This window comes from Fukomys damarensis, unplaced genomic scaffold (assembly GCF_012274545.1).
Source record: "Fukomys damarensis isolate Sample0158 unplaced genomic scaffold, DMR_v1.0_HiC HiC_scaffold_16, whole genome shotgun sequence".
Taxonomy (NCBI): domain Eukaryota; kingdom Metazoa; phylum Chordata; class Mammalia; order Rodentia; family Bathyergidae; genus Fukomys; species Fukomys damarensis.
This window is the reverse complement of record NW_022900928.1, coordinates 41,012,218-41,036,068: the sequence shown is the minus strand read 5'-3', so window position 1 is coordinate 41,036,068 and position 23,851 is coordinate 41,012,218. Positions and strand designations below refer to the sequence as shown.

At 34.4% G+C, this 23,851-nt stretch overlaps 1 protein-coding gene across 4 annotated transcripts in view; it reads left to right on the top strand.

Moving 5' to 3' along the window:
* Nucleotides 1–23,851, top strand: part of Nox4 (NADPH oxidase 4) — a 141,378-nt gene that overhangs the window by 115,753 nt on the left and 1,774 nt on the right. For all 4 annotated transcript variants that reach the window (XM_010633719.3, XM_010633720.3, XM_010633718.3 and 1 more), the window contains 5 exons: nt 3,178–3,259; nt 11,379–11,498; nt 12,908–13,016; nt 14,786–14,854; nt 16,244–16,344. In XM_010633719.3, coding sequence (XP_010632021.1) covers nt 3,178–3,259; nt 11,379–11,498; nt 12,908–13,016; nt 14,786–14,854; nt 16,244–16,344 — 481 coding nt within the window. The remainder of the gene's footprint in view (nt 1–3,177; nt 3,260–11,378; nt 11,499–12,907; nt 13,017–14,785; nt 14,855–16,243; nt 16,345–23,851) is intronic.

Sequence of the window (23,851 nt, the reverse complement as noted above, 5' to 3'; positions counted from 1 at the left end):
CTCTGTGTGTATGTTTGTAATGTTATCCATATAGTATTATGCACAAAACATTTTCCCCTTATGTTTACAGTCAAATATTTGTGCAGAGTGTGTAAAAAGAGACAGGTCTATTGTTTGTGAAATGATGAGTTATAGGATGGTTACGTATATTAAGAATTCTGACTTTTTTTGCTTTTAAATAAACTTGGAAGTTGTTCAAAAAACCATACTTTTTTAATTTCCGAGGATACCATATCCAATGTAACTATCTGACTGAATAGGTTTTTATTTGATTTGTAAAGCTCTCATTTTGCTGTTTGGAAGCATTTTTCAAGACCAAGTTTAGAACGGTGCTAAATTATTTTTTTGTAAAAATTGAAAATGTGTAAGTACATAATATATCAATTCCTTTTTTCATCTCCTTTCCCTTCCCTCCTTCCCTCCTCCATCCATCTCTTGATCCTTTTTCTTTTCTTTTTATACTACAAATCTACTAAGAAAAAATAAATGAAAAATGGAAAAAGCTAAAGACTTTGAAAATCACTAATTGAGTAGGTGCCAATAAAGAGCAAAAGACTGAAAAGCAAGGGTCATACATCATTGAAATTACTAGTTATTTCATTGAAATAAATAGCAGTTTTATAGATTAAACATGGTATATCAGTCGATAATAAACTTGATTTTTAAAATATGAACTCTGTAAAGATAGAGAAAATTATACCGTGCTGTTTTGGACCACTGGTCTTGGGAGTACAACTATTTTTGGTTTGGGATCTTACTAGCTCCTCTCTGAGTGTATTTCGAGCACTGCTAATGTGGCCAAAATGAAAATTGGAGTAAAAGCCAGTTAAATATCTCTGAGTCAGTGTGTTTTAATTAATATGAAGATAAACGATGCACTCTGTGTCTTACTAATACTTTGTAACCACTATGCCCACAAATGATTTAGTATCTAACTATTTAATAACTAGGAAATAACAATTGTCATCATGTGTAGGTTTCTTAGGATTCTGTAGAAATTGCTCACCATCCATTTTTGATGGATTGGTTTACTTCTGCAAGGGATTTTTGGCTTTGCATTCTACCTCACCTTGGTTGTGAGTTTCTCTCAAGCCTACAGTCCAGGTTCTCTTTTCCTGTTGCTGTATGACAAGTTGGTTTCTTCTGTGGAACACGAGTACTTACATTGGCAGACAGTTTTCTGACCAGTAATAAGGAAAGTTGGAAATATTCTTTCAAAAAATAAATTTATCTAACATCTTAGTGTATATCAGATAGTGTTCTGCATTCTTGGAGTAAAATACAAATCTACTAGAAGAGTGGGCAGTGGATAGACAAATACATGTAACAATAAGAACAGTGTGGTGAATTATGAATACACTACAGGGCCACTTATCCCAAATCTGGCATGAAGAGAGAAAATATGAAAGGATCAAGGAAGCCTTCCCATAGGGCTGACTATAAAGCTAATGAATACCCTGTCCTGGATATACGGAATCAGTATTAGGGTGACAGATTTCTCTATGGATGTAAATAGTTATGCCATATAAATATTTCTAAGGCAACACTGAGGATTCTCCCCCACTTCATGCCCCGTTTCCCTTCCTTTGTTTTCCCTTTCCTTCCTCCCTGTCTTTACTTTTCCTCCCTTACCCCCATTCCTTACAGACCCATCTGTACTGAATTTCACTAATCAAGTTCTTGACTTGTCTTCTTTTGCCGTCATTTCGCTCCTGTAGCACCCTCGTTCATTCATTCATTTACGATACTATATTAACATAGGAAAAATTAGTAGTCATCTGTACCCACCCTTTGATTCTCTATTTCATCTTTCTTCTCCTTCGAAAAAGTGACTACACTCCTGTGTTGTAAGTATCATTTCTATTTTCAAACTTAAATAAATAATTATTTTGCTGTTTTTTTTAACTCATTAAAGATATTTGGCACTTGAGTCCTTCCCATTTACTTTGTAATGAATAGAGCTGTGAATATTCTCTCATTTGCTGCCTAGGAAGCATGTGAAATTTGCATATGTATATATATATATATGCAATAATGTTTACAAAGGTTAAATGTGAAAGATAATGCTAAATTGTTTTTCAAAGCTATTGTACCAGTTTGCACTCCAGCTAGCAAAGGTAGAAGAATGTATAAGGAAGTGTCATCTCTAACACTTGATCTTATAAGGCTAATTTCTGAGAGTTGAATGCTATGTAATGTTACAAGAAATAATACCGGAGGTAAAATATGAAATATTATATCTCCAAACTATTAACTGTATGGTACACTGAGTTCCTGTTTTCTAGAAGCCAAAAATGAGTCCTAGGAACAACTGGAGGTTAAGAGTAGGAATATATTTATTGATAAGAAACTCCTGAGGGGCAGGAGGGGTCTCAAGTGAGTAGCCTGAGAGCTTTACTTTATGGAGAAGTTTTATAGGGTGCAATGCAAGGGAGTACAACATGGGCCACAGCCATGAACATCCAGTGAGGTTACAAGTGTAGTCACTTAGGTAATATTGGTTCAACTGGGAAACAAGTCACGTAACAAGTGTGGGTGGAAAGAACAAAGATTCTCTTAGGAAGTGCTGGGTCCAGAGGCCTCTGGTCACCCCCAGGGTGGTTGATGTCTCTCTAGACTTCATTAGGCCCAGGGTTTATTCTTTGAGAAAGCATGTACATGTGTCATCTCGAAGTCATCTTTAGGCCTGCTTTTCAGCTGATGAGACGTGTGGTGCAGCTGTGGTGTTTCACCTTTGTCCTGACCCTCTTGAGGATCCAACCCTATCTGACTGCCTATAACATTTCTACCTAGCTCATATATCGATAATAATTTGAAAGCTATCCAGTGGTCTGTATGGTTTTCATGAGCATTGCTAAGATTAATGAGATCATGTCTCTCAGTATGTTTGTTGGTCATATATCTTTTATCTAACTCATCAATTATAGGTTTTTATTAGTTTATACTAATGAATACTTACTCTTTTTCATATTTGTAGGGACTTAAATATTCTAATCAGAAAAATAGATATAGATTCTTGGAGACAGACATATTTTAGTAGTATATAAATGGTGGTGGGTTTTTTATAAATGACATACTGTCAAAAGGGCTTAAAATAAAACTAGGAACTAATTCTACCAAAAATATTTTCATGACTTTTTTCTTTTCATAGCTTGTTATTTATTTTTCTTTTGGCAGAACGATTCCGAGATTTGCTCCTGCCTCCGTCTAGTCAAGACTCTGAGATTCTGCCCTTCATTCAATCTAGAAATTATCCCAAGTAAGCTACAAGGCTTCTCTGGGAATTCAGAAGGGAGGTGGTTTGGCCGTGGAGAGAGTTGTCTTGGTTCTTGTTATGGCTATCTTGTTTACACTAGGTGGGGTTACGTGGCGCATCTTTAGTCTTATTTCCCTTTCCATCCTCCTCCTCCTTCACCCTTCTTTCTTTGGACTATTTCCTTATTAAAAGAGATCTAGCCCTTTCACCCTTTGTATCCATTCAGTAGCATTTTCCTTGTTTGTGCTTTGCCTCACTCAAATGAGAAATACCATACTGTATGTAATCTTGTGTGTCTGGTTTATTTCACTCAATATTGTATTTTCCAGGTGAATCCGCTTTCCTACAGATATCTCAGATTTGTCAGTCTTCGTAGCTGAGTATGATTCCTTTATATATAGGTACCATATTTGTTTTATCTAATCATCTGTTGGTGGTTATACAGGCTCCTTCCAGGATTTAGCTGTTATGAATTGTTCTGCTATAAACATTGGAATGCAATTATCACTGTAATATGTTGAGTTAAACTCTTTGGGGAAGATACTTAGCAGGAGGATAGCTAGATCATATGGAATTTCTAATTTAAATTCTTTGAAGAATATCCATACTTTGAAAAATCTATTAAACAAATATGTTAATTTAAAAAAATTTTAAGGGACCAGTAGTGCAATACTCCAGATTTGAGGGTGGTGTTATAGTAATGCAGCCACATAAGAGAAGAAGGGAGAACTACATTTTCTAGCCTTTCTTACAAAGGGTAATGACCATGAGTTCAGTTTAGTGAGACTGAGTAGCATTTTGTTCTGGGTTTCTGAGGACCTCCTATAAAAGGAGGCCAACTCAGCTACACACATCTCTCCTGTCCTTGGGCCCCACTCACAAAAGCAGGCACAAAGTACAAAATTCTTCTTCCAGAATAATCTTGCAAACACATCCTATTGCTCCCAGCTATCTCTATCAGGCCAAACAAAGATCCCTCTAGCTTGACAGGAGTGATGAATTAAAACAGCCCACAAGGTAAAGATTTCCCCTGCCCTGAGGCAAGACACTGTGGTAAAGGGAAACACTGAGCTGGTAAGGATGTTGCTGGTGAGGATTCACTTCTTTTTGTAAAGGCCATTTGCTAGTTAGGTGTACTGGTACATGACTATAATCTCAGCACTCTGGGAGGCTGAGGCATGAGGGGTCACAAGTTTGAATCCAACTTAGGCAATTTAGAGATTTAACAGGAATGTCTTTAAAAAAAAAAAAGAATTGGGGGAGGGTAGGGCTGTAGCTCCATGTAAAGGTCCTGGGTTCAATCTCCAGTTACACACACACACAAATACACACGCACTTACATGCACATGCACACACACATGCACACAAGCCAGGGGTTTTATTTCATATTTATTTCCATTTAGCAAAGCTGCACAAGGTAGAATTGTGCCAGGCACTATGGTAACCTTAAAGCAACAATAAAAGGAAAGGTATCATCATTATTTTCATTCAGCCCAATTGCCCATCAGTTTGAGACTGGATAAAGAAGATGTGGTTTTTCTATAAAATGGAGTACTACTCAGCCACAAAGAATGAGAAATTAGAGTCATTCATAGGAAAATGGATGCACAATTGACGTCATACTCTTAAGTGAAATAAATGTCACACGTGTAAATACTGAATAGTTTCTCTGGTGTGAAAAACTAAAAGTGTAAATAAAATCCAAATGGTATAACTGACAATGTGAGATAGGAAGAAAAGGGTTACAGGTGTAGGGGAAGTAGGAAGGGCAGGGAAAAGGAAATAAGGGAAAAGAAATAATATGAGAAAACAAAAAATGGAAATAAAGTTTTTGTAAATAGGAAAGGGAAGAGGGGGTGCGGGAGGGCGGGGGTATGGGGAAAAAGTGAGAAGCAAGACCTATCACGTAAAGGTACAAGATCCCAATGATGAATGTAACTGTACTGTATGTATATCTAAAAAGTATGAATAAATTCAATGAGAAATAAAAAAAGAAGCAAAAGAAAAAGATAACCAGAAAGATGCTCAGAGAGACTTATACTCATCCCCAATCATGAGGACAGTAGACCGGAGTGCACTCAAATGAAAAAGCTTAAAATCACCTAAAGCTCCTCTTTCCATTTCTCTCATCAGCCTTCCTACTAATCCAACAGCGTCACTACATTCTGTTGATTGTGCCTTCTGACACCTATATAATCTTTCATGTTACAATTAACAATTTATTGCTTCCCTACCCTAACAGAAAATTGCCAGCTAGAAAATGGGCTGGTATCATGTGTTACCTCATGTTCCTCTCTGGCTCTGTGATAAATCTATGAAAATGTAGGTCTAATCTTCTCCTTTACAGTTCTCCACTGACTTCACAACAAAATACAAGTTCTTGTAAAAGTCAATTCTGGCCCTTCAGAACATGGCTCTATCTTCATTTCTCTTTGCACTTCAACCCCTTAAGTGTGCTTTTGTATAGGTGCATTCACAGGCATGTGTGTGCATCCACAAACACAGAGTTTTTGGTCACTTGATGATGACCCCTCTATTACCTCTGAATTTTTATGGCTCTACATGTTGTTACGCTATCAGTTTTGTCTTAAAATCCTCTTCAACTGTTAATTTTATTCAAGGAAAAATTAACAACATAAATAACTTAGGTGGCCTCTTTATTTTCTATTCTCCTGTAGAATTTAGTTCATTTCTCTATGTGTAGGTCTGAACACATTGCTATTATTTACCCACAAAACTCTGATTTTTCTTTTCCCTAATTGGATACTAGGTCCCTCAAAGCCGTTTTATTATGCCCTGATCTTGTATTTTCAGTAATTGTAACTGCTTATGCTATTTGTTAAGTACTTGGTTAATGAGTCAATTGAAGACTGGCTGAATGAGTAAATGAGACAGTGTAAGAGAGTTGAGTATAATTTGGGACAAAGAGTTCTGGGTTGGAGACCCAACTGTGCCAAGTGATGTTGGGTGAGAGAATTATTTATTCACATTTCAGCCCTCTAATCTACAGAAGTGGGGACATAAAACTTCCTAACTCATAGCAGTATAGTAAAGATTAAATGAAATAATGCATATATAGTATATATCACAATTTCTGGTATGTGGAGCATTCAGTACACATTATTATTATTTCTTTGTTATTGTGAATAAGGATAACTTAGCTCAGGACCAAGTACATTAAATATACACATATTGAACAAAAATTACTGAAGGGAGTGAGGGTATCTCTTCTTCAGTGTTAGGGAAGAAGCAAAATAATCTGGAGAATAGGGAAAATCTGGAAAGGTCATATGAGGCTTTGCAGTTTAAGGATATTACCCAACATCACCATTTGAAACCAATTGTAAGCAGCCAGTTGGAAGTGAGATTGGTTTGGAACACTGTTCATGTTGTCCAAACAACCACCGTTATTCTTTGGCAACAAACCAAGCCAAAGAAAAACAGTTCTAAATTTTGTCATGAATAATATTCTTCTCTCTACCAGTTCTGATACTAGGCATCTCAGAGAACTTGATACTGATCTTTGCAAAGAAAAAATATTTTATTTTCACAATATTTTTGCACACATTTTTATTAAACTTTTGAGTGCTGCTGGGTTGTGTTTTTTTGGCTTACCTGCCAAATTGTTGCATGTGAATAAAATTATGCAAAATGTCTACAACCACCTTGTACATCCAAGTCACATTTATAAGGATATGAATATAACTGTCTTCCAGTGTAAGTATACTGTAAACCTAAGTCTTTTAGAGTGCTGAGAGTATAGTTATGTACTAGTACACCTAACTAGCAAATGGCCTTTACAAAAAGAAGTGAATCCTCACCAGCAACATCCTTACCAGCTCAGTGTTTCCCTTTACCACAGTGTCTTGCCTTAGGGCAGGGGAAATCTTTACCTTGTGGGCTGTTTTAATTCATCACTCCTGTCAAGCTAGAGGGATCTTTGGCCTGATAGAGATAGCTGGGAGCAATAGGATGTGTTTGCAAGATTATTCTGGAAGAAGAATTTTGTACTTTGTGCCTGCTTTTGTGAGTGGGGCCCAAGGACAGGAGAGATGTGTGTAGCTGAGTTGGCCTCCTTTTACAGGAGGTCCTCAGAAACCCAGAACAAAATGCTACTCGATCTCACTAAACTGTCACTACCCTTTGTAAGAAAGGCTAGAAAATGTAGTTCTCCCTTCTTCTCTTATGTGGCTGCATTCCTATCACACCACCCTCAAATCTGGAGTATTGTATTACTGGTCCTTTAAAATTTTTTTAAAATTAACATGTTTGTTTAATAGATTTTCCAAATTTATTTCACCAGGACATACTTCCTCTCCTCTTATACCATTGTTCTCGTAAAACTTTCTTTAGCAGTACTGGTATAATTAGTACCTATTTTTAAAATATGAAGATATTTTCTTAAAGTTATAATTAACTTTCGCCTCATGTTGCCTATTTTAGTGTTTATAATATTGGTGTTTTTTGGGTGGGAGTGGTAGCAAATGTTAGGAGACAGGATTTAAAAACTATCAGCTACACATTTTATTTTTGTTGAGACAGGATCTCCCTATATAGTTTAGGCTGGCCTTGAACTCACTGCGCAGCCCAGGCTGGCCTTGCACTCAAGGCCATCCTCCCGCCTCAGCCTGGGATTACATACATGTGCCATCATATCTAGCTAATGCTTGGATCTTTAACATAGTTTAATTTCCTTTCAGCCTATGATTTTCTCTAGAGAGAAGAACTGTATATAACTGTACAATCAACTCACACTCGGTAAAACAATCCAATTTAGAAAATATTAATGGATTCTGCTTTCAGAATAAGTTTTTAAGGAAAAACTTATTAAAATTTCAAAATATGTTTATGTATTTTGGAGGGAAAAGAATATCTCTTTGCCTTAGAACTTTCTTGGAATCTTTAAGAAAGAGTACTTTTATTAGTTATCAATAGACGTATAAAAATATCAAATTGATCTCATCTGAACTACGCTGTTAGAAGTTAGAAATTAGTTTCTTTCTATTTCTGTAATCTTGTCACATACAATAATAACAAAACATTCTTTTAAAGTCCAGGTACTAAAATAAGTTAATTGCTTGTAACTGTAAGGCAATGTATTTTGTACGTTAGTCCACTCAAATATGTAAAAAATGACTGCGATCATTTTCATTTCTTTCTGCTTCCTTCAGAAAAACTAGTAGTGGCTGAGTAATAAATCAGCAGTAATTTTATCTTCTTTCTTTTTCAAGTGAAAAGCAGCTGGTCCTCTAAGATTCTTCAAATAAAATTCCCATCTACATTTTCCATCTGTCTAATCTCATGTGGCTTGAAGGGACACTGTAGGCATTCGGTCATTGCATGATATTTGTGACCCCGTAATTCTTAGCAGGAGTTTTTCTGTATCGAAATGTATTGTTGACCCTGTTACAGATGAAGGAAATCAAGTTTTGAGAGGAAAAGTAACTTGTCTGTGACCCTGCTTCTTGTAAATGTCTAAAAATGTCCAAGTTCTAGTCTTTGAATACAAATTATTTTAAACCGAAGAAAATCTATGTAGGGAGTGGGGAGGGTGTTTATTGGAAAGCAGAGAAGTAGGAAAGAGGTGGTGTTCATTTCCTTCTTATTTTTTGTTGGTCAGTAATGTATCAGTTATATCAATGAAAATTTTAAGGTTTCAGCTTTTAAAAAAGATCAATGCATTGATGTAATTCATTTTACTTCTAACCCATTTAGTGCGGTTTTCAGATAAACATGCATGTTTATATGGTGTATTGCACTTATTGCTTTGTGTATGTTAAACCATCCCTGCATGTCTGGAATGTATCCTACTTGATGATTTGCTACATTCTGTTTTCCAGGATCACATGGAGAATTTTTGCATCTGTATTCATTAAAGAATATAGTACATGTAGTTCAATGTAGTTCAAACTCACAAAGAAAATTCTTTATGGCATATATGATGTCATTTTTATTTTTTAATCAAAACTAGCATCACACAAATAGCTGACCCAAAGTACACGTTTAATTGAGTGAGCTTTAAAATGTGAATTAAATGTATTCATTAAGAATTGTACATTTTGAGGGGCTGGGGATTTAGCTCAGTGGTTCCACTGCCTGCCTCACAAGCACAAGGTCCTGAGTTTGATCCCCTGTACCCCCCCAAAAAAGAATTGTACATTTTGTAATTGTGTGATCTTTGAGTACTTAACTGAATTTCTGATGTGTTTGCATCATTTCATTAAACATATCAGCTGTGTTTTTTGTTCCTTGAAGTAAAAGAACTATGTTTTTCTAGTAAATATATTACTTTAACACTCTTGCAGGTTTCCCTGTAAGAATTAAATACATAATGCACATGTATTCATCATGATAGACTAAATTCTGCTTCAGTAACACATTAACTTTGGAACATCCCTGAAAATGTGATGAAACAAATACCAGATATATTTCTTGCTTGTGCTGTGTTATCTGTGAGTCCAGTGGATCCCTAGGACAGTGTCCTTTAATAAGAGCACTTCAAGGATTCAGTGTTCCTCTTTTCTGGTTCAACTAACAGTTTTTGGTCCCCATGGAAGGAAAATAACATTTCCCTACCCCATTCCGGAAGTGACAGCCCATTGGTGTGAACCGGACATATGAACTAACGTTAACTTCAGAAGCCTGTGAAGTTGCTCTCCAGAGTCAATGAGAGAAAATTAGATCTTACCAATGACTGGTTGTAACACAGACTAAATGTCAGATTCCAAAGGAATGTCCATTTGTTAATTCATTTAACAAGCTTTTACCAGGCACTGAATACTAAGCCTGCAGATGCATAATCTATTTATGGCTCTTAACCATAAAGAAGATGCATATTATAAGGCTTACCAGACATGTGTAGTTTTTTGAAATGTCATTAGTTTTTAATAAAATTATTCTTATATTGGTTATAAAATAGTAAAATGGCAGTGTCTTCTATGCATTATGTGTTGATTTTTATGTCTTGTCCTTATGATGATTCTACAGTTATCAAAGATAGGCCGGGATTTAGCTCAGTGGTACCACTGCCTGCCTCGCATGTGAATTTGATCCCTGGTACCAAAAAAAGATAAACTATAAAGTCAACATCCCAGGCACTAGGGAGGAAAAAATATAAAGGATAAGGATGTACAACTTTCATCTCAGAGACAGCTTATTCCAAAGAACCCACTCAGTTTCTCCAGTTTCACTTCCATTTATACCATATTGGCCAAAACATAGACACAGCCCAAAGACATGAATGGAATCTAAGACATATAGTGTTTTGGCTGGACACCTTGCTTTCCTGAATAAAATTAGTCTTCTGTTACTAAGAAAAGGGAGGATGACTACTAAGTGATCAGTTAGCAATTTCTGTTGCATTAAGAAAGACTTCAAGCCAGATACGTTGATATACAACTATAATCCTAGCTACCTGGAAGGCTGAGGCAGGAGGAGGGTCATGGGTTCAAACCAGTTTGAGCAATTTAATGAAACTCTGTCTCAAAATAAAATTTAAAAAGAGGTATAGGTGTAGCTCTGAGGTAGACAGGTTTCCTAGCATGTATAAAAAAGTATAAAAAGAAATTTTTAAAAAGTCACACCTATGTATTTGAATATATGTAGAATAAGTACAGCTTAGATTTGTTATTGTTCTTCAGTTGTTTTTATACTTATAATCTAGCTGGAGTGAGGGGGAGAGAGTGTTAGATCATTTTTTTATTCCTATTATTTTTCTGTTCCCATAATAAATATGTAAGTAAATAATCCTGCTACAGTCTTTGCCATTGAAGGGAATACTATTCAATGAAACATAGTAAATCAGTGAGTGTTTGAATTGGTCAGTTACATTAATACAACATGATCAGAGCTTCCCACCTATTCAGTGTGATTTTATTTCCCAACACTTGAATTAAAATTTCTTTCAGAAAAGGTATTCTGACAAACATGTGTGCTTGTTTTGATAGCAACAGTTCATAAATAATGTTTCTTATTCCTTTAGGCTTATCATTGTGAGAAAAAATAAAATAAAGCCTGACCCATCACATTACTTAGAAGTTGAATTCATTGTATTTAATATATACTATAGAAAATCAATTTAAATTATTTTGAGTTTTCCAACCTTTGTCTGCCTTCACTACAGGGTATACATTGATGGTCCATTTGGAAGTCCATTTGAGGAGTCACTCAACTACGAGGTCAGCCTCTGCGTGGCTGGAGGAATTGGAGTTACTCCATTTGCATCAGTACTCAACACCTTGCTGTATGTCATTTAAAAAGTGTAGATTCGAATTTGGCATGTAAAAAACAGTGAAGAATTCATAAAGAATTATTTCAGAGAATATTAGAACTGTGAGGAAAAGAAGGCAGAATAATAGGACATAGAAATAAAGGATCAGTATTGTAGACACAGGTTCAGGCAAAGCTTTTGAGATGACAGATAAATACATCACTTCTTGGTTTATTCCTTAGCAAATTTACAATAGACTGAAGAAAGTAAATTTCAAAGGTGACATTACCTAACTAGGAAACACTCTTACAGTACTTTAATTCCAGGATAATAAATAACAAGTTGATGGGTTGTCTTAAAAATACAAACACACTGACAGCAGAAAGTTTCATGTGAATGGGATAAACACAATTTATATTGAAATATGTTTATAGACTATCAAAAAAGAAGGGGAAATGGGAAGGGTAGGGAAAGGTAATAAGGGAAAAGGAAAAAATACATGAGAAAGTGAAAAAATGGAAATAAAGTATTTGTAAATAGGGAAGGGAGGAGGGGGTGAAGGGAGTGCAGGGACAAGGGGAAAAAATGAGAACCAAGACCTGTCATGTAAAGGTAGACGATCCCAATGGTGAATGTAACTGTACTGTATACCTAAAATGTACCAATAAACTCAATGAGAAAAGTAAAAATAGAAATTGAAGGTCAGAAAGAAATATTCTATGCAAAAAAACAGAAGTAAGTCAAAGCAATGTGTATTAATTGCGTTTATTTCATTTTTAAATAGTAGAGTGATTTCAAGACTTTCTGAAGGTTCTTACAAAAATAACCTTGTTCTAAGCCAGAAATCATTTGTTTCTGACAAATTATTTAGCCATCTAATGTTATGAAAAAGGAGGAACCTTTTCTTAACCTCAAGTCTACTCAGTTATAAATAGGAAACCAGACTTGGAATTAAGAGTGTCTGGAATGCATTACATATTATGTGGTTGTGAAATCTTTTTCCTTAATGATTATTAAAAAGGAGGTAAACAACCAAGTTTCTGGAATGATTTTGGTTCATTTTGCCTCAAAGTAAGGACAAGACCAAATGACCTTTGGATCCCTGCTCAGTGGTAGAATTTATTGAAAATACAAAACTTATTTTTCTGAAATGCAAGGGCCAGTGTTATTCTGAATCAAAAGTTCAGTTTGTGGTCTTCAGATGAAAATGGGTGCTATTCATATAACATTCACAAGTAAAAACACTTAATGTATACCATGTCTTTGAATTAGTACATTGCACATTGCGTTTATTTGAGAAGAATAACAAGTACTATATCAGGTGCCAGAATTTGACTAGTTGTTCTACTGGTTACTTTAATGAGAAGTTAATCTTCAAGAATATAGGAATTCTGTAACTTTTTTACTATGCTAATCGCTACCATGTTATTTTAACTTTTAAGAGATGACTGGAAACCATACAAGCTGAGAAGACTGTACTTTATTTGGGTGTGTAGAGACATCCAGTCCTTCCATTGGTTTGCAGACTTACTCTGTATGCTGTATAACAAGGTAATACGAAGACTTTTTTTAGTTTGCAACTTTTATTTAAAAATATTTTATTTTATATTATAAAAGCAATACATTCTTGATGTAGAATAAAATTTTTTTAAATATAGAAAATGAAATTAAATTGCTTAATAATTAGGCTTATATCACTTTCATATATTTGTATGTGTGTATTTCTGTAATATACTTTAAAATAGAAACACTCATTTAGTATGTAATATCACCAGTAAAATATTAGACTTCTTGAAACATTATAGCAACTCAAAAATCCCAAATTCTTTTTTATTGAGATAAAAGTGGATATTTTTCACTTATCATACCTATACAATTTACTTTAGTTATCTTTATGTTCAAATTATACAAGTAATGCACATATGCATCTTTGCCACAGATACTGCAAGCAATTCAAAGTAAAATCTCTCTTAATATTCCTACCAAGTCTGTGTAACCAGTTGTCTTATGAGTGTCCTATTACAATATTTATTTTTTCTTCAAATTACTTTCATAAGTGTATTGCTATATCTTGAGTCTTTATTGTATTATCAAACATAGAGCTATCTCATTCTTTTTACTGCAATAGAAAATTTCATTGTATAGGTATATCGAGTTGATTTAGCAATTCCTTCACAGTGGATATTTCCTTATTACAAAAGTGCTGAGGTGAATCATTGCACAGCCCCCTTTGTGCAGAAATTCATTCAGTCAGTGGTGCTATCGTTCATCAAGTATTTATTTACAGACTACTGTGAATCAGGAACTGTTTTACAAGCTGAAAATACATCATGTTGCAAAATAAAACCGAGTCTGTGATCTCTTCAGTGTTATATCATAAGTAGGAGAGGTAGGGTACAAACTAAAGGCAAAAGCAAGGAATTTAATTGATTTGTGTATATTGGTGTCCATAGATGGTTACACAACAACCAAGACTGGAAACAATCTCATTTTCTATTAGCTAATGAATGAATAAACACAATATGGTGTGAGCATAGCATTTCATTAAAAAGGAAAGACAGTCTGACACACCCTACCACACAGATGAACCTTGAATCCAAGTGAGTTAAGCTGACACACAGGAAAGTATTACATGATCCCTACTTATGTGGTAACTACAGAAATCTAACTCATAGTGACTTAAGCTAGAATGGTGTTTGTCAGAGTGCAGAGAGGAAAGAAATAGAAGCTTGTTCCATGTGTTTTTCCAAAATGCTTATTTTTGCAGGTATATTTCTTGCCTCATACATTTTTACATAAGGAAAATCAGTGCTGAATAAGTAGAAAGCAGGTCTAAGAAAAATATATAGTATTTATTTTTATTTTTGTTCTGTTTTGGATTTTTAGCATTTGTATCCTATATCAGTGTTGTCTTTTGTAAAAGAAACTTATATTCTTGGTGAGTAGTCTACTCCTAAAGTGAAATTTAGAGATCCTTATGGAATAAAATATGAACATTTAGAAAGGACTTAGATGAATAGTAAAACAATAACTTCTGTTTCAATAAAGATAGAACTCTATTTCCATGACTGTCATTATAAGTAATTTTTATCAGTAAGGCAGGACAAGTTATTCACGTTAAAATTTGTCCTCAGTTTATATACATATATACATAAATATACTACATACATATTCATAAATATACATACACATTTCATTGGCTTTAAATGTTCATGCTGAGCAAAGCTATGTGTTAAATTATAGAATCATGCGTGTCAGAATAGAAGAAAACCTGGGTCTATAGAAAGAATTTTAATGTTTATTCATTTTTGTCTTCTCAGTTTTGGCAAGAGAACAGACCTGACTATGTCAATATCCAGCTGTACCTTAGTCAGACAGATGGGATTCAGGTATGACTTGGATGTTATTGTTAATTCAATGAGCCTCATGATAACAGAAGATTTACTGTAGGAGCTCTGCTGGAGAAGTTCTGCAGGTGGCTTGAGTAGGAGTTTCCTACAGGAAAGCCTCCTTTGGAATCCGTCCAGAAAACTCTTGGCTTGTCCTTGCAGCCAAACTTCTTCTGCCTTTCAGTTGTCTGCCTCTGCACAGGCTGCAGCAGACCTTTTCAGTCCCTCTCGTCACTCTCCACTGTTGCTTCAAGTTTATCGTCTGTGGACTATAATGTGTCTATCAGTGTACAACCTTGTGATGTTTTTCATCGATAAGAGGTTATATTTGGAGAGTGATGAGTCCTGTACAATTAAGAATAGTTAATTCCTAGAAAAATTAATAGCCATTGTGTGTTATTTATTTTTACTCTGCTAGACTCACTAGTTTTCGCATGCATTACCTTGTGGTGTGATCATAACAGATTTGAGCAGTTGATGTTACTGTCCCCATTTTGCAGATGAAACTATTTAAAGACAATATTTAAGAGCTGCAGAAAGTGATAAATCTGTGTGTGGATGCTTTACAGATTTTATAATAGGATTTTTCCATTATTCATTTTCACAATCTTTTGAATAAAAATATGGATGCTTGTCAGTTACCTCAAATTGAGTCAGATTTCCACCTTATTTGCAATGTTAAATGCTATTTTATTTCTCCACACTCATGAACTAAGTCAGTACCATTTTTCCTTATGGTATCATTATAATTAAATTAAAGAGTAAAATTATATTTGATACTCAGTTTATATGCCTGAAACTCACTTTCTCCTCTCATCTCCTTAAATTTTGATTCTTCATTGTGGATTCAAATCTAATGTTCTATTAATTGCAAATACTTGGCCACTAACAGTCATTTATTGATGGAGTCAAACACATTTGGAACTCTGCTGTCTCCAGCTGTCTTCTTTGGGATTGTTTCCCCAAATTTATGATGATAATTTGTACCAATTTACTGATATAATAAGTCAAATATGACAACTGTAATTTGGGTGCAGAAATACTTCAGTGAAATTTATGTGCTGAGCCTTTTGAGAGTGGGTGACTAAATAGAAAGCATTCTCCATCATACGTTGCAGGTTTTTTTTGTTTTTTGTTTTTTTTAAATAAAGCAACTAACTAAAGTCTAGGAAAATCAGCCATTTGTAAAACTGGCATTCAAGAAGACAGTGGATTTTAAAGGAAAAGAAGGAAATGATACTTTTAAATCATTCTACTTAATAGGTTTCCATTTGATGCATTCTGTCACAGCGATTTGATAAGAAGATATAGCACCAACAAAACTGATGTTAGAGAAATGAGTTGTGCATTCAAATCTAAGCCATATAAAATATATTTTCATTTTGGCAGAAGATAATTGGAGAAAAATACCATGCATTGAATTCACGACTCTTTATTGGACGTCCTCGGTGGAGACTTCTGTTTGGTGAAATAGCAAAATATAACAGAGGGTAAGTACTATAGTTCAAAAATATTTAACATGTGGCTAATGATCAAATTGAAATATTACAGAATCAACACATACAGTGTTTAAAAACGAATTCACAATAAATTTACAAATTACAAAGTCATTTAAATACTCTTTTACAATCAAAAGAAAAAACAAGTTATCACCCTACATATGTGCAATGCCAAGTAATTAAATTGGCCTTAGAAATTGTAAAATTTTTATGACAGAGACTCTTACTGTTCAATTTAGGTAGACTCATTTAAAAATAGTTATTCATTCCCACAGCATATGTATGGAAAAGCTTTTCAAAATCATATTGGCAAAGAGGCAACCTCTCCTATACATATAGCAGTGTATATACTTAAAAATTAAATATTCACACCTTATTATCATAATCTATTAATTAAAAAATATTTTCATTGTAATATGAAGTCTAAAACCAGAAATACTTCCAAACATAATTTTTCTTTTTGGAAACTATATCAAGACTACATATGTATGATATGAATAAATTACTGTTTAAACAAAAGCATTTATTTTATGACACGCACTGGCCAACCCCTTCATCTCCTGAAAAATTATTGCAGTTCAGAGCAGTGACGTAAAAGAATTCTAAAAGGATTTTGGAAACTATATGCCCATCTCAGCTTTTCAAATTTACATGTAAATAGTTTCATCATAAGTTTAAATGGTTGAAAAATATTTCTAGCATACTGCAGATGTTGGCATTTTACAGTTGAACTAACTCCTTTAAACATAGTACCTGAATATAAATATCATAGCTTCTCAGAATCAACATTATTTATTGTAAAAATGCACAAACAGGTTCCTCATTAGCACTTGGAAATTGTACATTGTATTTTTTCTTTTGAACTTGTATTTCTGTTTTATTATTCCAGAAATCTATCAATATTCAATGTATTTTTACATTTGAACTGATTATGCTTTTATTGCTGAATTAATCATCCTGTGACACAAATCCACATGCATGATTTCACCTGTGAACATAAGGGCCCTGGGTTGTTTTTCTTCTGAATTGGATTACCATGGTAAATTGTGTGTACCATCAGTTGATGATACAGATATGTTCTGAGAAGTATATCATTAGGCGATTTCATCGCCATATAATCATCATAGAGCAAACTTACCCAAAGCTAATGGTATTGCCTACTATATACCTATACTGTACAGTGTATTATACATATAGCATCTATATTTATGTATGTACATAATTGCATACACATAAAGAATAGCTTACTGCTTCTAGGAGTTATTGTTGTCTGCTGAACAATCAACACTAGTTTAAATCAACATCAAGAGAAAAGGATGTAATTAAGATTCACAGCAAACAGGAGATCTGTGAAGGTCCTGCTGGTGTAATGCAGCATACCATGTTATGCTAAACAATTTTCAACACGTAGAAGGACATTTTAAAATAACAGCAAAAAGTATAATATAGCAAATACTTAACCTACTAACATAATTGTTTATCATCCTTACCACATACAATGTACCAAACAAAATCGTATGTGCTATACTTTTATACACCTGGCAGTGAGTGCAGTGATATAGTCAGATGGGGCCACCATCATATATCACCATTCTTTAGTGAAATGTCAGTATGAGCATATGAATGTAAACAATTCACAATTTAAAAAATATATTTTAACAAACATCAAAGGATGTTTGATTGTAAGTGCACATGCCAGCATATTAGATGACAAGTGTTGAAGAATCTCCCTAGATTCTTAGATGAAGAAAAAAAATTTTTTTTTACACTGAAAGGATCACAGTTTCAAGATGGCGCCTGGCTCTACCTTCAAAGATTTTGTTTTAGAAGTTATGAAGTGGAGTTCAAGACGCAAAATTTAAAAGAATTAAAGTTACACACACTTCAGATTGCAGCTGTGTTTGAAACCAGTTCTGTAGCATTCTCTTCCCAGGAGGAACTTCTGTGATGAAGAGGAGTGTTTACAAAGCAGAGATCTTCTGTAACATTCTGGGTGCTAGTGAGGGAGAATTGCAGGGAGTAAATGATGTCAACCCAATTTTGACTATATTCTTTTCCCATCTTTCTCCAAAATCATATACCTATAGTTTATAACCTCATCTGACTCTTGCTACGCAGCACCAACATGTTCCCTTAATGGCATTCAGTGTCCACTGATAAGCATTCTTTTATTGGTCTTCATAGTACATTGCAAAAAACTTTGGTGAGACTGTTCAATTTTGAAACCAAAGCCCTAGACAGTAGAGAATCACTTAAAGGAAATGGGAGTGAGATTCTTGCTTTTTTGTTGGTTTGTAAGAATTCTTGTTTGTTACACTGATCATGTTTTAGAATGACTTTGCATGCTTATTTGGTAGTTTGTTTTTTCTTGAAACAACAAAGCTAGTTAAGAGTAAATGTGCATCATCCATTCCTGAAATTTTGTACAGTTCTTTACTTTGTGTATTTTTTCTAGGATAAGCACCTGAAGACCATTATTTATTTTTGAAGATGTTATTTTTTAAGTACTTTTGTATAAGATACTTAGGAAAAGAATAGATCAATATCTTAAGGGTTCATTAATTGGACAGTGGTCATGATATAAATGGAAAGTTACATTTAAGATATAATATTTTGATTAAATGTATACACATAAATTGCTGAAAGACCATATAGAGATAACATAAGGATGACAAACATATAAATAAATCTTTTAAAATACTGTATGCTGGACATCAATTCTTAATTTTAAGAAAGCAACTATTAAATCTGTAGGCAATTATTTACTATACTACATAGAGTAAAAATTTAAATTCAACACTGCTGGTTCCTGCGGCTCTCTGGGGGGACCCCGTCCCGCGGGGAATAGGAGGTGAGAGCCGCCTCTTATTCGTGGGTCATCAGAGGCCGATCCGATCTTGAATGTCTGTGGAGGAAATCTTTAAGAAGTTAGAGTACACGGCCCAAGTCTGGTTTCTGATCAAAGGCGCTTTATTGGCTCAGAAAAACGATTATATACTGTTATCCCAGGGGGAGGGTTCAGCAAGCTTATTGGACAGCTCAAGCAAATCCTCTACCAATCACATGAGTCATTCAAGCATTTAACCATACAGCAATCAGTATTTTACCAAATGTGGGGAGGGGTAAGTGCACAATCCCTAGGGGCAAGTAGGACGGGGAAAATACCACCTGCTTCCTGCTCCAGATCCGGTGACCCTGTGGTTAGCACAAAGGGCTATTTTTTCTGTAAGATTTCCTGTTTTGCCCAGGGGCTAGACCTGCCAAAGGTCACGTATGTAGTCTAGTGGGATTTTTCCACTGAGGCAAAGGCTAAGGTTGAGGGCAGCCTTCTTATGCAGGCCCAAGCAGTCTCTCACAGGTTCCAAAAGAAACAATTGGTAATTGATTACATATTCTTACAGAAGCTTGTATATGAGTGTAAATACATATTCCTAAATGTAAAGATTTGTATGTTTATGTACATACATATATTTGTATAGTACATACACTTGAAAAATATAAACCTTGTAGTTTTTTAACAAAAAATTGAATGAATCTACAGTTTACAATTCTTTGACTTACTTTTAAATGATACTGTTTATATTGATGATGGATAATTTCCATGTAATTTTGCCTCACAGTAGTATAAAATATGAATAACCTGACCATTGCCACCTTAATTATGAGTATTTAGGTTGCATTTTGTTCTTTACTGCTATAAACAGTGCTAGAGTCACTATCTTTGTATAGATTTTCTCCTGTAAGAGTATTACAGTAGATTAGAATCTTAAAATGGAATTACTGGCCCAACATGCATGCACATTTAAATACTGCCCTACCCAAACCAAAAAGACAAGTTAATTTACTTTCCATGTGTATACGAGAGTGATTCCTTCCTTTTGTGTTAAACTCATAAAATGAATTACATGATGCCATTATATGATGATGGAAAGGGAAGGAACTTTTGAAGTGACCCTGCCTTCCTCATTATTTTACAAGTAAAAGTGCAACCCCCGAAAGATAATGACATTAAAAGGTATAGTTAATGAATCAGAATTCAGAGCTGAATCCAAATCTCCTGAGTGGAAGTACAATGTGAGTTTTACAGCAGGGCATATAAAGATTGCTAATCTTATTTTTCATGTCTCTTTTGGAAGATGGGGTTGGCAGTGAGACATGATAAGAAATTCTCATATTCACTGTGTTGCTGCAGAATGTTAGCTATAATACAGTAAAAGCACTAATAACTCATTTTTCAAAAATATACTCTTGCTTTGTAAACTACTTAGTTTTGAGTAACTTGCTGGAGAATTACTTATATCTAACCCAAATTTAATCTTCTATTGTTTGTAATTATAATATGCATCATATTTTAAGCTCCTTAACGTGTGCATTGTGCAAAGGAAGAAAAGATTAACTTTGGTAAAATGTTTGAGATTATGTTTATTTTGTTTCCTCCTAGAGTTTTCAAATCAATACAAATTAAGCAAATCTAGATTTGGCCTCTCACGTTTGCTCCCGAGCTTGGGACAAGTTACTCAAAACTTACTGGCTCAATAATGCAAGAAGTGATATTCTCTTTGGAGCACAGAAGTTCTAACTATATGAAATTTCACATTTTCAAATCTATGTGGAAAAGCAAGTGTTAAGAGGAAATTATACAGAAGTGCATTTCACATTTATAAAACTAATTTATAGCATTTACTATTCAACGACATTCTCCACTAAGTACTTGAATCTCTCTCCATCAATCTTACTGAAGTTTTGTAGATAGATGTCCAGATCATCATTGGACTGTTGTGATCTAGTGCAAATGGATTGCAAAGATTAATTGTAGATACTGAAGAAGTTGTAGGACTTAATTATGTTAGTGAAAGTGACATTTGGGAACTCATTAAATCACAGAAAAAAATATAAACTTTTGTTAAGAAAATAAAAAAACTTATCACAAATGTTTTAAAAATAATGACAATTATCCAGAATTTACAAGATTTTAGAAAATCTGACCAACCTAAAAAATAAACTAAAAATATAACTGTAATTGCCCTGTCAAAGAAAACAAGGATACCTTACGACCATTAGGTACTGTAACAGAATGTATACAAAGAAAATTACTTTCTTTTTCATTTTAATGAAAACCACACTATGGTTTTAACAGCAATCCAAGTTTTATTAAATATAAGGTCATTTATTTTCATACTTCTTGTTCTTTTCCTTCTGTTCATTTTGAATTAAATCAACACTTTAATTTTTTTCTTAAGGGTAGACCATAGATCATGGGCTTCTCATTTCTAATAAAAGTAGTTACTACTATAAATTTCCTTCAAAACACAACTTTAAACCTTCCAGGGTGGAAATTAAAAATCAAAGTATTAGGGAGTTGGTTTCCTGTGAAGATTCAGTCTTTGTCTTTCAGGTGGCTGCCCTCTTGCTGGCTCTTCATATGACCTTTGCTCTGTGCCTGCGCAAGTCTGGTAGTTTTGCAGCCAAATTCGTGTGGTTTCTTCTTACCTATGAGCAGATCAGTATTCAGTCAAAAAAGCAGAGGACATGCCTCCACAGGACTCCTCACTTCCGTTCAATGGCTCCCCTTTCTTTCATATTCTGCTGCATAGATTCTAGCTATTTTGGCCTCCACGAATCTATGCACTCCATTCTTTGTTCACTTTAATGAGAGTCCTTGAGTTTTCCCTGTCTGTGCTGAAGTGTGAAGATTACTTCTAGGCAACGAGTAGAGATTTAACACCCTCCCCTCCACCTCAGTGTTCACAGTTGTGTGCTATCTTGTGCCCAGTGTCTTAAAAGACTTGTTTCAAGTAGTTTGTGTTTTTCTAGGAGTGTGATGTTTGTTGTTTGGTTTTTCTTTTGCCACTCTAGGAACAAAACCAAGGGCCTTGTGCATGCTAAGCAAATGCTGTACCACTGAACAGCACAACAAGCCCTTTGTCTAGCTTTTTTTTTAAATGCAGAAAATAAATGTAGTCTCCATTTGCCTATCATAGCTACAAGTAAAAGTTCTGTTTTCATAGTTTTTGTTTCCTTTTTTTAAGGTGAAAGCATTTTTTCAGTATTTAGTATAAAGTTTTCATATTCATTTAAATGGATTCATTGTCTTTTTTTTCCAGCAACAATTATTCTGAGACAGTGAGTACATATTGTGTTTGTTTAAGAAAATGTTAATCATTTTGATATTATAGGAAGAAGCTAATGCAAATCAATAGACTCTGGAGGAAGATCAACTTGAAATACTATTAATTTTTGCGAGTTATTAAGTCTACTTCTTAGGGACATGTATTATTTCACCACTAAAATTTTATGTTAAAAAATAATAAAATTGGCTTGGCATTTGATACAATTATTACAGTGCATACAGAAGAAGGAAAATATCTGCAGATTAATGTACTTCCTTATGAATATAAATAAGTCATTTAAAATTATCCTTCTGAATTGTAATGTATTTTCTCTCTCACCCCATACTCATTATTGCTCATGTAAATGCTTGAGGAAAGTTAAGAAAAATGTATGTTCTGTGTCTAATGCAAGAAAAACTGACAAGGTCAGTGTGTTTATCAATCAACCTCTATCACTTGTTTCTCTTAATATGGTTTCTGGCTTTACCAATAACATGCAATGAAAAAAGCTAAAGCACACTCCTCAGTCTCTGATCATGAGAAAATTTGTACTCAGAGTTATATTTTAAATTTTTTTCTGAATTCTAATATGAAAAGCATGATATGCACAAAACATTTTTTTAGCTGGTTGTTTACATTTGGAAATAATTGGGAGATTGCATTCCATATGCAAAGTAACAAAATTTTACTTCGTTAATATCTTTTTTTTCAGCTTTAATTGAGTTTATTGGTACATTTTAGGGATACAGTACAGTTACATTCATTGTTGGGATCTTGTACCTATACAGGACAGGTCTTGGTTCTCATTTTTTCCCCTTGTCCCTGCCCTCCCTTCATCCCCTCCTCCCCTCCCCATCTACAAACACTTTATTTTCATCTTTTCATTATCTCACATTTTTTTCTTTTCCCTCTTTACTCTTCCCCTAACCATCCCATCTTCCCTACACCTTTAGCTCCTTTCTTCCCATTTCTAAATGTCAGTAATCTTATTAGGATCTTATGCATTGTTGCAGATTATTTACACCAGGGAAACTATTCGGTATTTACACATGTGTGACTTATTTATTTCACTTAGGAGTATATCTTCAATATGTATCCATTATCCTATGAATGAATCTATTTTCTCATTCTTTATGGCTGAGTAATATTCCATTTTATAGAAAAACCACAACTTCTTTATCCAGTTTCCAACAGATGGGCAAATAGGCTGTTTCCAAGATTTAGCTATTACAAACTGTGCCGCTATAAACATGGGTGCACATACTTCTCTGTGATATGATTCTTTTAGTTCTCTTGGAAAGATACCCAGCAGAGGGATGGCTGGGTCAAATGGAACCTCCAGTCCAAGCTCTTTGAGGTATCTCCATATTGATTTCCATAGTGGTTGC